This window comes from Harpia harpyja, chromosome 13 (genome assembly GCF_026419915.1).
Source record: "Harpia harpyja isolate bHarHar1 chromosome 13, bHarHar1 primary haplotype, whole genome shotgun sequence".
Taxonomy (NCBI): Eukaryota; Metazoa; Chordata; class Aves; order Accipitriformes; family Accipitridae; genus Harpia; species Harpia harpyja.
In genome coordinates, this window is record NC_068952.1 from 4,378,970 (window position 1) to 4,393,227 (window position 14,258).

General features: G+C 42.6%; 1 protein-coding gene across 2 annotated transcripts in view; it reads left to right on the forward strand.

Annotated features, from left to right (window-relative positions):
* KCNK12 (potassium two pore domain channel subfamily K member 12) overlaps positions 1-13,193 on the forward strand; it is a 30,136-nt gene extending 16,943 nt beyond the window's left edge. The window contains exons 2-4 of one of the 2 annotated variants that reach the window (XM_052806483.1): positions 1,638-2,529; positions 6,104-6,221; positions 12,582-13,193. In XM_052806483.1, the coding sequence (XP_052662443.1) occupies positions 1,638-2,529; positions 6,104-6,140 (929 nt within the window). In that variant the 3' untranslated portion in view covers positions 6,141-6,221; positions 12,582-13,193. Of the gene's footprint in view, positions 1-1,637; positions 5,055-6,103; positions 6,222-12,581 lie in introns of those variants that run through there. The other variant, XM_052806484.1, reaches the window with a different exon arrangement.
* The last annotated feature ends 1,065 nt before the right edge of the window (positions 13,194-14,258 follow it).

The window sequence follows — 14,258 nt, forward strand, 5'->3', positions numbered from 1 at the left end:
AAAGACTTTTTCTAGCGTGAAGATACTGATGATGCAGTATAGTCCAAATTGCTGGCACACAGATGTTTCCAAGCATGCCACATCTGTTGTGAAAGTAGACCACCTCTTTCCTCATGCACCTTCATGTCATTTGAAAAGCTATTTCCAAGTTTACTTGTCAGAAGCATTTACATTCTTTTATCCACAAATGCGAAATTCTGTATCAATGAAGTACAAAGGTAGCACAAATAAATTACCCAGAAAAATAGAGCCATTACAAAAATAAATCAATAGATTTCAAGCAGCAATCTCAACTCATTATATGTAGGAAATATTTTCCTGTTGCTGTTTAAAGGTGCGTCATGATAATAAAGTGGATTTAATGATTTCATTATGCTCTATGCTAAAAGTAGCTCCTTTTTCTTCACAACCTTTCACTGATGTGGTCTGATGTTGATATTTACCTCCCTGAATATGTTACTTGCTCAGCATTTTCGTGGAACAATAGGATAAAGAAATTTCAGCATGTGGATTTTTGACAAACCATTCATTTAAATTATATGTGGTTATTTGTTCATGGGACACGAGCAGTCACCTCAATCCCATCAGTACGCTTTTTGACTGAACCACCAAGCAGTTTTACAGGGAAGAATAGCAGAACAAGGGCAATACCTACAGAACTGAGTTTCAGAAGAATCTTCCTGAGATAATATGCGAAATATATGTAATTCTTTTTCATAAAATAACTTGTATCAGCAAATAATGTGGAGCAAACTTACTGTATGTATTTGCATGCAAATTTAAGATCACTTTTGCTGTTACTTAAGCATTTGTAGCTACAAGGCATTACTGCTTACATATGAAATTACGTGTAGGAGTAATGTCAAAATACAATTCTTGTAAAGAAGCGGTGAATTAATATTGCTGCTGGATCTTTCCAGAGTTTGTATGCTCTGATTTTTCTATTCAACTGTGCAGCAGTGTTTTTCACTGCTGTAATTATCAGTCTGCAAGATCCTAGTGCTCCCAGTCTGCCAGGCAGCTCCGCAGTGTGGGTATCTTGCCGATGGCTTTTCCTTCCTTCTGTGCTGATACCAGGTGGGGTAGTCGCAGTTGGGATTTGGTTAAGACTTCAAAGTGCTGTTATTTTTAAAACAATTTTTGATACTTGGGAGGTGGGGTTTTTTTCCTGTTAATACAACCTGGAAACTTCTCAGCAAGAATGGTGTAATCAGACCTTGATAAAAGCATTACACTGGGTTACAGCTTGTGAACAGAGAGCTTAAACTTTTCCATCAGGCCATGCTGGCTCACACGTGTGGGAGCAGAGAAATGGCCTCCTCACCTCATCCCACCTCAAAGAGGTTTGGGCTCAGGAATGCTTCCACCTGCTTTCACAGAGTGGCGTTGCTCTGTTAATATGCTGCCTTTCATCTCTGCGAGGATTTTTTTCTCACTCTTGAGTTTTAGTCATCTCGTTGAGTTTTCTGGTGCCTTCTTCATTCTTTACAAAACTCGGTTTCATGTTGGCCTAAGCTGACTTGGAGATAGCGCTCCTTTTGTGCAGCGAGGTGGGACCTGTATTAAGTTACATATGTCCTGAGCTTATGCATGAAAAACTATGTCACTAACGTTAGCCATTTATCTCCGCACCTTAGGTTTTGGAATGACCACACCAGCAACCGTGGCTGGAAAAGTATTCCTCATCGTGTATGGCCTTTTTGGGTGTGCCGGGACTATCCTTTTCTTCAACCTCTTCTTGGAGCGCATTATCTCTCTCCTGGCGTTTATCATGAAGGCGTGCCATGAGAGACAGCTGCGAAGAAGTGGTCTCCTACCTCCCAACTTCCGAAGGGGGCCAGCTATGTCCGGGGTGGGCAGCCTCGTGGGGTGGAAGCCATCCGTTTACCACGTGATGCTGATTCTGGGAATTTTTGCTATTACCCTTTCTTGCTGCGCCTCCGCAATGTACACAGCAGTGGAAGGATGGAACTACGTTGACTCCTTGTACTATTGCTTTGTCACCTTCAGCACCATCGGCTTTGGAGATTTGGTAAGCAGCCAAAACGCTGCATACCAAAATCAGGGATTATACAGATTCGGAAACTTCATATTTATATTAATGGGGGTATGTTGCATATACTCTCTTTTTAACGTCATCTCAATTGTAATCAAGCAAGTTTTGAACTGGGTGTTGAAAAAATTCGAATGCAGATGTTGCCCAAAGTGCCATAAATCAAGTGCCCGCCTCGGACGTCGCAATGCCATCACCCCAGGAGCCCGCCTGCGTCGACATAACATCTCAATAGATGCTGATGGACAGTACGACAGTGACACCGAGGGGAGGAGGCTCTCTGGAGAGATGATCTCCATGAGGGATCTCACGGCATCGAATAAAGTCTCCCTGGCCATTTTGCAAAAGCAGTTGTCCGAGACGGCCAATGGCTACCCGAGGAACGTTTGTATCAATACGAGACAAAATGGTTTCTCCGCAGGGGTGGGTGCTCTAGCCATCATGAACAACCGCTTGGCAGAAACAAGTGATTCTAGGTAGAGTTTTTGAAATTCCTTTTGTTTCTTTAATAAAAATAAAATGGCGATTAGGGTGGAATTATTCCTGTAAGTTACTGGAAAGTTTTAAATTCAGAGACAGCCTTGGTATTCATTGGGCGTTCAGCATTTTAGTTGCTGGGGGTTTTATAAGTCTTCTCTAATATGCAGTAACATCTTTACCGTAATGTTACGATTTTCCCCAAAGGGGTTTTTGGAAGAGACTTGGACGTCTTTGATGCAGAATCTGATGCAACTATAGAAGGATGGTGTGTATGGTTAGGATGGTGTCAAACCCAACATGTCCTTCTTCAGAACATAGCCTGAACCCAAACTCTGTGTTAAAATGCATAAAATGGGCAAGTTCAGCTCCAGATTCAAACTTGGGGTTGGTAAGGTTTGGCTAAACCAGTATCTCACAGTTTGCTGAAGTCTGGATCTGGCCCTGAATTTTGTGTTCGATGCTCTTCAGCAGTTCCTCATGGCAAGCCTGTATATAACATACATGTAGGTGACTGCAGTTACACCAGCTTTAGGGTGATTGTGCTTCACTTGAATAATCCTACTGACTTCAATGATAAAGGATCGAATGGGCTGAATTTCCCTGACTACAAATGATGGTTTTTAGCCAGTCTTGTGTGAAACTCTACCTGCTACCTAACTCTTAAAAGTCAGGGGATTATCAAGAACTATGTTAAAATGTGCAAAACTGTTCCTACCTACTGAATAACTGGAAACAGGCAATTGTCAGCTTCGATACTGACTTCATTTAATGCAAGAAAAGCCAGTATGCACCTCTGGTGTCAAATGTTTGCATCACCACTGAAATGCTTATTCATTACTTTTACATGAAAATAAGTAGCTAAAATGAATGTAGGCTCTCTGTTGTCCTAAATTTGCATCTTTTGCTTCTGCAATATTGTTGCAGAGATTCATGCAGATTATTTCCTTGCAGTTCTTTGGGGGCCCCAACCCTGTACTTGTACCCCACAAATCTGATTGTGTAGGTTATACAGAAGAGCACTGCTTTGGAGCTCCCCCAGAAGCTGGCTTCCCCCAAAACATTGGTACTAAGTCATAATTGGCCACAGGCAATTGCTGCTGTCTTAAGACAGATTGAACCTGTGCTAGCCCAGACTGCTGAAGAACCAGAAGCAAACCTGGTCTAAGTAAGTGTCTAGTTTAGCATGACAAATGGGTGCAGAGGAATTGCTGCAAATCTCTTCCAGAAATATATGCACAGCTCTGGATCATTTCTCTAAATTCTCTGTGCTAGGCCACTCCTTTAATGCCATGAAGGTAATAAAAAGGCTTCTGCTGATTCCAGCAAGAAATAAGACTTAAGCTTAAAGTCTGAGAAGCCACAATGGCCTGCTCTTGAAAACTGCTTGGGAAATTATAGGCAAGACCATGAGTACTATGTTGATTGCTGAATAAATTGAAAAATCTGATGAAAACAAACTAGGAATATTAGAAATGTCTGAAAATATTTCCATTAAGTTTCATATAGATATTTTACTCTGTTGTTTACTTACTTTACTTCATTTTGCATGGGTTGGGGGTATCCCATCATTTGTGCTTTCCTTTAAATTTGTAGTAGTGCAAAACATTTTGGAATTTAACCTTGGAAAACTAACTTTTAATTTGAGGTTTTGCACACTTGAGCCTGCCAGCTGAAGTATGGCAGTGATTGTATCTTTTGCCTAAAGGAGAACAAATCAGAGCAACAGATAAACCATCACACATGGATGTGTATAAACGTAGTCACAGCTTTTATCAAGATGCATTTGGCCAGAAACAGGCAATGATGTTTGTATTCTGTTTCTAGCTGATGCAGACTCATACTTAAGAGTACGTGGTATGGCAGAGACCGCATTCAAGAGGCATTCGTCTGGCAGGAGCTTCCTTGGTGGCAGAGAGACTCCCTAAGGTCCATGAGTCTGAGTGCCTGTCTGTCTGTGCACTCCATCTCAGATGCTACGTTTGAGTGGCCCTTTGAAGAAGCAGGCAGAGGTCAGAGTGCTCGGTGAGCGTAATTTGAAGCCCACTGAAGGATAAATTTAAGCGGGATGTGTAGGGGCAGGTCATGGTCTGGGAAAGACTCAGACTGATTGCAAAGACCCAGCTCAGGAAGGCGCCTTCCAGAGACTTGGGACATCTTTGGAAACAGCAGAGGCAGGGAACCAAAAGGATGAAAATGTGTTCTTTTTCCTCAGGATTACCCCCAGGGGTAAATCTCTAACTATGATGATTTACGTGTTTGTTTATTAAGAGTGTGAATGGGGCTCTAATCTTTTTTTTTGCAGCTAGACCTCTCTTAGGGTTGTACCTTGGTACATTTGCTATCTTGGGGACTATTACTCATTAGAATGGACCCCGCTGTGTGAAGTGCTGCATAAATCGAGGCAGACAGGCTCTGTCCTGAAGGACTTAGGAGTTTGAATAGATAGGACCCCAAGCCACAGCAGAATTACTTAGGTTTATTATTTTACTCCTAAAAACATGTTCAAATGCATTAACATTCTGTGAGCTCAAGAACTGTATTTTTATGATAACAAATTTGCAAATTAAGGGGGTTTATTTTTTCAGTAAGTTGTTTTTAAAGGTTAAATATTATAACTATGATTAGGGAACTGTTTAAATGTTTGTAAATTGTTTTCAAACTACCTATTCCTGCCTAGGAAACAGTGAAGTAATACGAAATTGTGCATACCTCCCCAGCTATTTTTGTACTTTTTTTGAGTCCCGTCAAAGGCAGACACGCAGTCTGTTGTAATACGATTTAAATGTTTCCGACTCTTTTTGGTACCGTTGGTCACAGTGGTGCCACTGCAGGACCCTTTGCAGTTCCTGTTGACTCCAGGGGTGTTGGACTGGCTGCTAGAGCTGGGTTCCCCAAAGGATTTGGGCATCTGATTGCTACTCTATGGACTTAGGTCTAATGTTTCTTTACTCCCAAGATCCTTGATAAACTGCATGCTGCTTCTCATTAGCCTCAGAGGCGTATAAAGCGCATGCCCAGTTGTCTACCAGTGCCCCTATTTCTTGCAGCACAGGTATCCACCGAAGCTGACACAACTCAACCACAGGGACCCCCGGCTCGTATCTAAGCCCTGTAAAAATCCCCAAACCCATCGAGGTCAGCAAGGCCAGTTTATGAGACGGTTCGGAGCACGGTTACTGCGCTGGGTCTCACTGGGGAGCATCTGACAAGGGGTGGCCTTACAGTTCCCTCATACTCAGTAGCTGAAGTATTTTTCAAGGATGCATGAAAACCAAGCTCCAAATCTCTTCTGCCTGCTAGCACTACCTGGGCACCCATCACTCGAGTACATGAGCCAAGAGGAGGTTTGGGATCAGTCTTTCCTAGACCTCCCTGCTCTTTCTTAAGCTTTTTTTTTTTTAATGACAACTTCTCTTTAAACTTGCCAGACGTGGGCATGTAACTCCTCTCTTTTATCGTGCATGGTCCAACTCAGGATTCCGCAGGGCAGCCTGCTCCTTTTGTGAATTAAACCCTAAACATGCACCAGTTGCACCAAGTGCAATTCCTCCTGGTATTTCATTTTCACAGACAAAGCAGATACCTGCAATACCTGGACACAGGCTGAAGCACAAGAAATCAGAAGGAAACTGAAGGAACAGAGTGGGACAGTGAAAGCACACTGCACTAGATTGCACTTTCTTTTCAGGTAACTTGGAAGTTGTATTACATTCTTGAAATTAGATTTTTTTCCCCAGGTTTTATTTTTGGACAGCCTTGACAGAATGCAATTAACTTAGGATTTAAAAGTTCATCTTCCTTGATACAACCCCCTCTGCACCACCCTGCAAAACAGCCCCAGTGACTCCCAGCTGGCACAGACCCAGACATCCCAGTTGCCTGCTGAGCAGCTGTACAGGCAGCACAGGCAGGAGCTCAGACCCCATGCCCCAAATTGGTATTTTGCTGTCTGAGCCCAAGAAGAGCATTCAGGAGCAGCAAAAAGCTACAGCACTTAGGTCTTCTCTGTAAGCCAGCCCCTAGTGAGAGCAATGATTGCACAGGCATGAGCTGCTCGGACCTCCAGAGAGAAGGGAGGAGGTACCGTGTACTAATACCTTGCAGATGAGAATTAAAATTTAAGTGAAAATTAATAAAGGACAATGACCAAATTCAAGTGATGGTTTCCCTTTCCCCTGGAGCTCAGGGCAGAAACGGGTACAAGGAACAGTTTCTTGTGAAACCTGTAGTGTTTGGCAAGTTGCTACATTTACTTCTTGGGGTTTGTCTTCCCCGTGTGTCTTGGACAAAGTTTGGAGTCACAGTGAGATGTCATCCGATTCTCTCTGGTTTCTTCCCATCTGCAAACACACTTCTCATTTTGTGCAAAAAATTCAGATAGCTTTTAATTTCCTTGCAATGCGAAGGATGTCCTTCAGGCAATATAGATGTTCAGAGAAGTAATCTCATTGACTTCAGTTGCAGATGGAAGTTTCTGAAGGACGAGGCTGTAGTTTGCCCGTCTCCCTGTGGAAGAAGCATTGCACAAGTAACTCCCATTACCACTAGCAAGACGTACAAAGGTACTTCAGGCAGTGGTTGGGGCCATGCAGCAGTAGGCACAACTAAAAATGGAAAGAAGGTCTGTTACAAAGGATATTTCTGCCTCTTTGATGTGTACATACTAACTGGTAACCCAACTGCCAGCTCTAATTGCAGCAGGAGTTACTGGTGGAAGACAGGAGAGGTACAAGGATCACACAAAAGCTGCCGGTGACGGCCCCGTGCCGTGCTCGGGTTACCCAGAGATGCACTGCGATGCTGCCTGTCAGCGCAGCGCTTGGTCTCATAGCACGGCATCAGCCCTGGCGCTTAGTCTTTTCTCCTCCCCAGCTTTCTGCGGGTGAAAATTTGGGTATACTACAACCATTTACGTGTATTTCAGTCATGTCTTAACTTGCAACTGAAAGGAGGACTTCAGCAGCAGTGGAGGCCGTATAGCCAGGCACGCGGGCTCAGTATAAACCTGATTGCCTATGTGAGATGAATTTATAATTTTATGAAAATTAACTGTAGCAATGAGACCATTCTCACTTTTTTGTGTTTTTCTAACCTTTAACTTGAAAAATATTCAGTGACTAATTATTACAATGAATGTTCAGAGTTAGTTAATCTAAACAAAGTCATACTTTGCTGATTGCTAGCAAATCTATGGATATAGATTCTGCTTCTCTAGCTTCTGCTCTAATTGGATTACTAATGTGCCTTTCCAAACCAACGCACATTTTCAATGTTATATTTACATAATACAATACATGTTACGATACATAATAAATTCAATTAGGGCACATTAATACCTGACTCACAGAAAATAACTAATGAAGTGTGCATTGCACATTGTACAACCAATGTGCAATTTCTTTTTTGTGACTACGTCCATATTTGAGCTCATATTCTGCTTTCGTGAATGCTCATGGTAGGAAAACAGAAGCATTACACTGTAGCAAATGCAGGAAGGTATGGCCAATTCCACTGTGTTTTGACACATAGGTTAAGCGTATTAGTGTATGCACACTAGGTGGTTCATTATGCATGATAAATCTGTCATGTAGCGATGGAACAGAGGAAGGACTACTTCAGTTTACATGGCCACAGTCTGAATGCAGCTAGCAATAAAGACACATGCCTTTTTTCTTACTCTTTTTGTTTACTAAATGGGTGACATCCACCCTTTAATTAGAATATACCTTTAAACCACAAAAAAAAAAAAAAAGCGCAATTGCCCTAAATATTGCATAGCTAAGAAGAGGTCTAGGATCAAATTGAAACTTGCAACTCTGAGGAACCAAAATGGTGTAGTTTTGCTTTCAAGTGGGGCTGCATAGCTGCTGCCTTCCTATCTATTGTGTTCAGTCCTTCCTTGGAAAAGGAAAGAGACAGTAAATATGGATACAGTTTATAGCAGAGTACCCAATAGTCTGGCAATTTAGCATGAGGAAAAAAAAAAGGTTTTCTCAAGGTACAGCAAGTGTATTGTTGTTAATGAATGAAAAGTGTGGAGAGAGGGAAAGGCTCAGAAGTGTTTTCCAGCAATTCCAGCAGAAAAGCAAAGACTTGCTTTGCTCTCCATACGCACATGCATTACGCCCTGTCACAAAATAGTGAGATGCTGTCAAAGCCCCGAGTAGCTCTTGTTGCATCACAGGCTCAGCTACCTCATCTGGAACATGGAGAGAAGTATTTTGTGAGACACGGGGGGAAGAGGGAGGGACTGCATGCTTGCACTCACCATCTGCACTTCATTCAGGAGGTGAACACTGTCAAGGGCTGATTTTGGGAAGACGATCACCCAGCCTACTACTGGAGAAGCAGCCACGCTCACCCCTTACAGCGATGAACAATATTTTGGGTATATCATAGGTGCAGATTCCCATGCCTCCAGTCCCCCCAGTCCCGGGGCCGTGTCATGCCCAGGTGTGTCCTAGCCAGCTCCCAAGCCTGGACTCGGTACGAGGATGTAGGTGGATTTGGAATTGTGTAACATCGTTGTCCCAAGTGTTTTCAGGATTAGGCCCTCCCACAGGTGATGCTTTATCAGACCATCTAAGAAATACAACGATGTCCCCATAATCCCTTTGTACTTCACGGACTCTAAGACTACTTTTTAAAGCCAGTGAGTCAATGCAAAATTAATCCTTTTATAATAATACACAATAAACAACATGAAAAAAGTTACTGACGTTTCTGACAAGGTGCAATTCAAACACCAAGTATTTTCTCAATGGCTCTAGTTTCCTAATTTTTGTATTAGTGAATCAGTTTTATTCCCTGCAAGTAAAATTACGTCCAGAAAATTTTTGCTTATAGTAACATCCATGGGCTGTACAGGCTGTGCAAGAATTCAGTTCCAATTTTATTGTAAAACCTCAGTACCTGAAAGCACAACATCTGAAAAATGGTTTGGGGTTTGGTGGTTTTTTTTTGTGTGCGCGCGCGTGTGTGTGTGTGTGTAGACATTGTTTATTTACAAAAATAAAAAATGCCATCATTCTACATATACAGACACACATTTTTAGCTCACTAGAATACGACCTTGTTGTATACTCTCTGCAAAAATATTAGTTCCAGATTCCAAGCCAATTTAAATTACAATATAGCTGCTCAAACGTATTCATGTTTATTTTATTTCTTTTTAAAGGGGCATAGCTTGGTAGATATCTTTAACTGAGCTGGCATTATTATCTCCTATTACAAACATCAAGAATTTTACTTCTGCAGTTAATTCCACTGGTTTTGGTATTTGCTTACTTCTGTATTTCACTAAGTGTGAATTGTAAAAGGAACAACCAGTTCTGTGCTGGTTTCTGGTTGGTATCACTTTCCCATTTGCATTGATTGCAAACAGCTCAAATATTAACACCAGCAAATTATCCAGCAAAAGTTCCCAGACACACCAAAATTAGACACTTTTCTGAATATTTTTCTTTAAAAAATTGTTTTGTAAAATCTCAATTTTGAGTATAAATTACATGTCATGGTTGGAATTAGCAGACTGAATATTTTTCCTACCAACAGAAATCCTTGACACGAACTCAGTGAAAGATGCTAAAGGTCCAGTTTTATGTAAAAAGACCTTCCTATTTTATTTGCCCGTTTTATCTAATTTGTTTAAAATTTTTAAAAGATAGTCAGAAGGATGTAAATCCCAGTTGGAAAGTGCCGTATGCTGTACATTCAGTCCTATGAATAGAGCTTCTAGAGGGATTAAAATGGAGACTACCTGATCGCTGCAAACACAATTGCAGGTACAGATCTTCAAAACTTGAATATTTTCACCTGTTTGGCAATTGCAAACTAAGGACATGCTAATGTAATTCTAATTCAGGCAAAGAAACATAAATAGTAGAGCTCCACTCGCTACTAACCGCTTTTATCAAAAAGACCACCGGTACACAGCTACAGCGTCAAAGATCATTTACTGACTCTCGATGCACAAAGATGTTATTTTGTAGGTCGGTTGGGTGGCTGGGAGTTTACGCCGGGCTGGATGAAGCAGCTTGGCGGGGTGATACCAGGCAATTCCCATCGCTGTGCCTCAGGACAGGGTTTGCCATCGCCCCGGCTCGCTGTGGCTCCCAAGGACGGTCCTTGTCCTTCGGTGTTGTACATGCCTGCCCCTGCCTTTGACTTGGGGCTAGCAACTGTGCTGTCTGAATTGTCAAGATACAAAAAAACAGAGAAAGGCAGAAGAAAAAGAGAAAAAGAAGACTGGCATTATATTGAGCCACTCCTGAGAAGCACAGCAAAGTGCTGTAGCCCGTGCTAGGCTGTTTCTGGCCACCTTCGAACCCCAGTTAGTTCCCAAAACTGGAGCATTTGGGACCCAGGTGCAGTTATCGACTCATTTTACATTCAGCCTCTGCACCGGCAAAGCAGTAACGCTGTGATCCTACTTTTCCTCATTAAATGGATAGATTTGTTTAGGCTTTCTGTATGATGACAGCATACATAAATACTACAAGATGAATCAGTTACCAAGTCTGGTTATATTTACTAAGAGATCTTTATCAGTAAAAAAGGGAAAAATTGTCTTACCGTCCTACAAGTACAGTGAAGCAACAAAAGAAGTGGTGCTCTGAACAGAAAGTAAGGTGCTAAAATATACAGTTGGGCCCCAAAGCTCAGGCATGTGACACAAAATTACCGTAGCATTCATTCCTAATGCTCAATGCACCTGCATCTTGAGGGAAAGCCTCGGTTTCTAACAGCACCAGGGCAGTCAAGGCTTGTATTTTCTTCCTCTGTATGAAAGCAAAATGTATTTGAGGAGATGGCTTGCTCTGAATAGCACTTGGGGATGGAGTTGCCTCCATCCCCAAATGTAAGCGTGCCCGTGGTCCAGAGACATGAATACTGGTCCAGTCCCCAGCAGAAAATGGACCTGCCTCGGGGTGTCTGTGGGTTTTGGAGAGGAGCTGAATGTCACGGCAACCTGCAGCTGCCTCCTCCGGCCAAGCCTCCCCCGGCGTGGGATCCATCCCACCACCGCCAGCCCCTGCTCTGCAGCAGCGAATGTACTGCCAGGAAAGCAGTGCAAATCATCAGCAATGCGGTCATATCCCTGCCTTCTTAATGGGCTAAAAAACATCAGAAAATATAGAGATAATTTTCTATTTTAATGATCAAAAGGGTGTTGCCCATTATTCACAGCCTACACACAAGATGTCATGATTTTCAGTTTTCCTGCACTGATCGTTCAATCCATTTGACAGCTGACCTTCAAGTGGTCATGGTTTTTCAAAAAAAAGAGAGAAACCAAAAAAACAAACAAACCCCCCCAGTATCAGCATATGAGAAAAGCAAAATAATCCTAAATGAGACAGTAATGATCCCACATGCAAAAGCTGTGAGCAGAGCTGCCTCTGTCTGTAGCAGCCAGCTGCTTCCCCAGCAGTGGGAGAAGTTTGGGTTCAGGAGAGCATCAGCTGGGTGTTTGGGGTGCTGGACATTGCCCTGCAAACAGCTGCAGCACCAAAAATGGCACTTTCAAACAAGTTTCTGCAGCTGTTTCTACACTGTTAGGGACATTTCTCATCACCTGTACTGAAATCAGAGGACGGCAGCAAGTCTTACACAAGCTTTTTACTGTCATCGGTGAATATGGGTGTTAGCCAGGGACTATTTTAACAACCAAGGGGAATTTCAGCTGAGTGTTGGTCAGAAAAAAATGACATTTCTCTGGCTAGGAACAGCTGCAGCAGGTCCCGGTGGTGTCTGGCGTCACTCAACGTACTCCCAAAGAGTTGAACAATACAGAAATTACCTAAATAAGCTAGGAAACAAATGCTGCTCTTGCCTGAATCTGGAGTAACTTAGTTGAATTGCAGGTAGTAAATAGCCTAATGAAACAGACATAATGACTTTTAAATGCCTGCTACAAGTCAAAAGGACCTGCATGCATTTTTCCAGTACAATTGCAGTTGTGTTTACCGAGTCAAGAGGTAAAATGAAGAAGTGTAAATTCCTGTAAATCATTGATTTGAAAATACAGATTTTTATTCTCTTTCAGATGATGCTTCCTAGCAAAACATTAAACTGGAAAAGTTTCAAGATTGAAATCTATTTAAACAAGTGGCATTTTTTAAAATGCTTTAATTCTGGGCTGACAGGAACTTTGCCTCCAACACATACTATAATTGTGAGTGCTTTTAACGAATCGGTCCTATTTTTGATGCCAGCTCAGGATTTTTCCACTGTAAGATCTTTGAATGAAGAGGACAAAAAGCCATATACAAAGCCAATTAAATACAGATCACATTTCTACTGGTACGTTATATACAGTTTGCAGACAAAAATGGGTATTTTGGGCTTGGCACCCCTTCATTCACAGAAGCATGGTTATGGACCTCGGAGGCAGAGACGGCTGACGCGCAGCCGCACTGCAAAGCAGCGCAGAGGCGTTGGCGGAGGATGCGTAGAGCTGGTAGTTAATGAGACCGTGGAGGAACCCACTGATGGTGTTCGGGGAACATTCCTGTGTGTTTTTAATGCTGCGATACATGACCGAGTATGAATTCTGTACACCTGGGAGGATGTCAAATTCCAGGTGACGTTTGGATTGTTGCAATTAAGCTGTTACAAAGACTTTTGAAATAAACAGGAGAAAAAATGTTGCCTGGGATGTGTATGCAAGTACTCTTCTTTCCTGAGCACGGGGAGCAGGAGGTGAGGCAGAAGCACCTCCTGGGTGAGAGATCCTCTCTGAAACAAATGGCTTGGAGACCACGGAGCCCTAAGGGGAGAGACCCCACAACCCCCCAGATGCTGACTAAACTGTGTATGGTCGAGCAGAGCCGGCGAGGATAATAGTGTGACATGTGTCTAATGTACATGACGGTCATGTATTAAAGTTTGCAGCTGACTGATCCTTTGCTTTACAGTAAAATAGAGAGCAGATGGAAACTGTTTGCTCAGTAAACAGTTGTAAGGCACTCCCTATATATCCCCTCTCGCCAACTTCCATTCAAATCAATAGGATCCATCTGTCCAAGGTATTAAGATAAATCCTGGAAATTTTGGTATTGACTAGAAAGGCGCTTAAATCACACTGCAAACAGAGAAATGTCACTGCACCAAACGTGGAGGCTTGCTAAGCTAGCTAGATAACATGGCCCCAAAGTGCAAACCTTTCTGGTTTATAAACCCAGCCAAAACCCATACTGCTGTCCCCATCTCCTTAGCTAATTAAAACAAGCCCCAGCCAGAGCTGGTGTTGGGGTGCTGGGTGCATGCTCTGGATGGCACCCGCTGCTGCAGTGTCCCAGCCAGAGACACAACCTGTGAGGGCTGGTTTGACAGCCCTTGCTTGCCAAAACTCACTCAAATTGTTTTCCTGGCAGAAAGGGTAAGGGCTGAAGAGTTGCAGCTACCAAGAGTTACGCTGGGCCAGGCAGCGAAGGGGAGAGGGAAGCTGTTGGCTGTTTAGCACTGAGTCCACTGATGCTAGGTGTCCTCAAAGATGTTGATGTCGGGAGTACCAATTCCCCTGGGATTTATTCAGGGTCTCCCATGCTTCAAAGAAGTTAAGATTTTTCTGAATATTTCAACTTCTTCAGAATTCCAACCATGAAGTTCTTCATCACAGAGTATGGGGGGGAAACTCTACTAATCTGATAGATATTCATATTTATGGAAAATACCTTTTTTTTTTTAAATAACAATTACACTTTCTACACCACTCCATTTT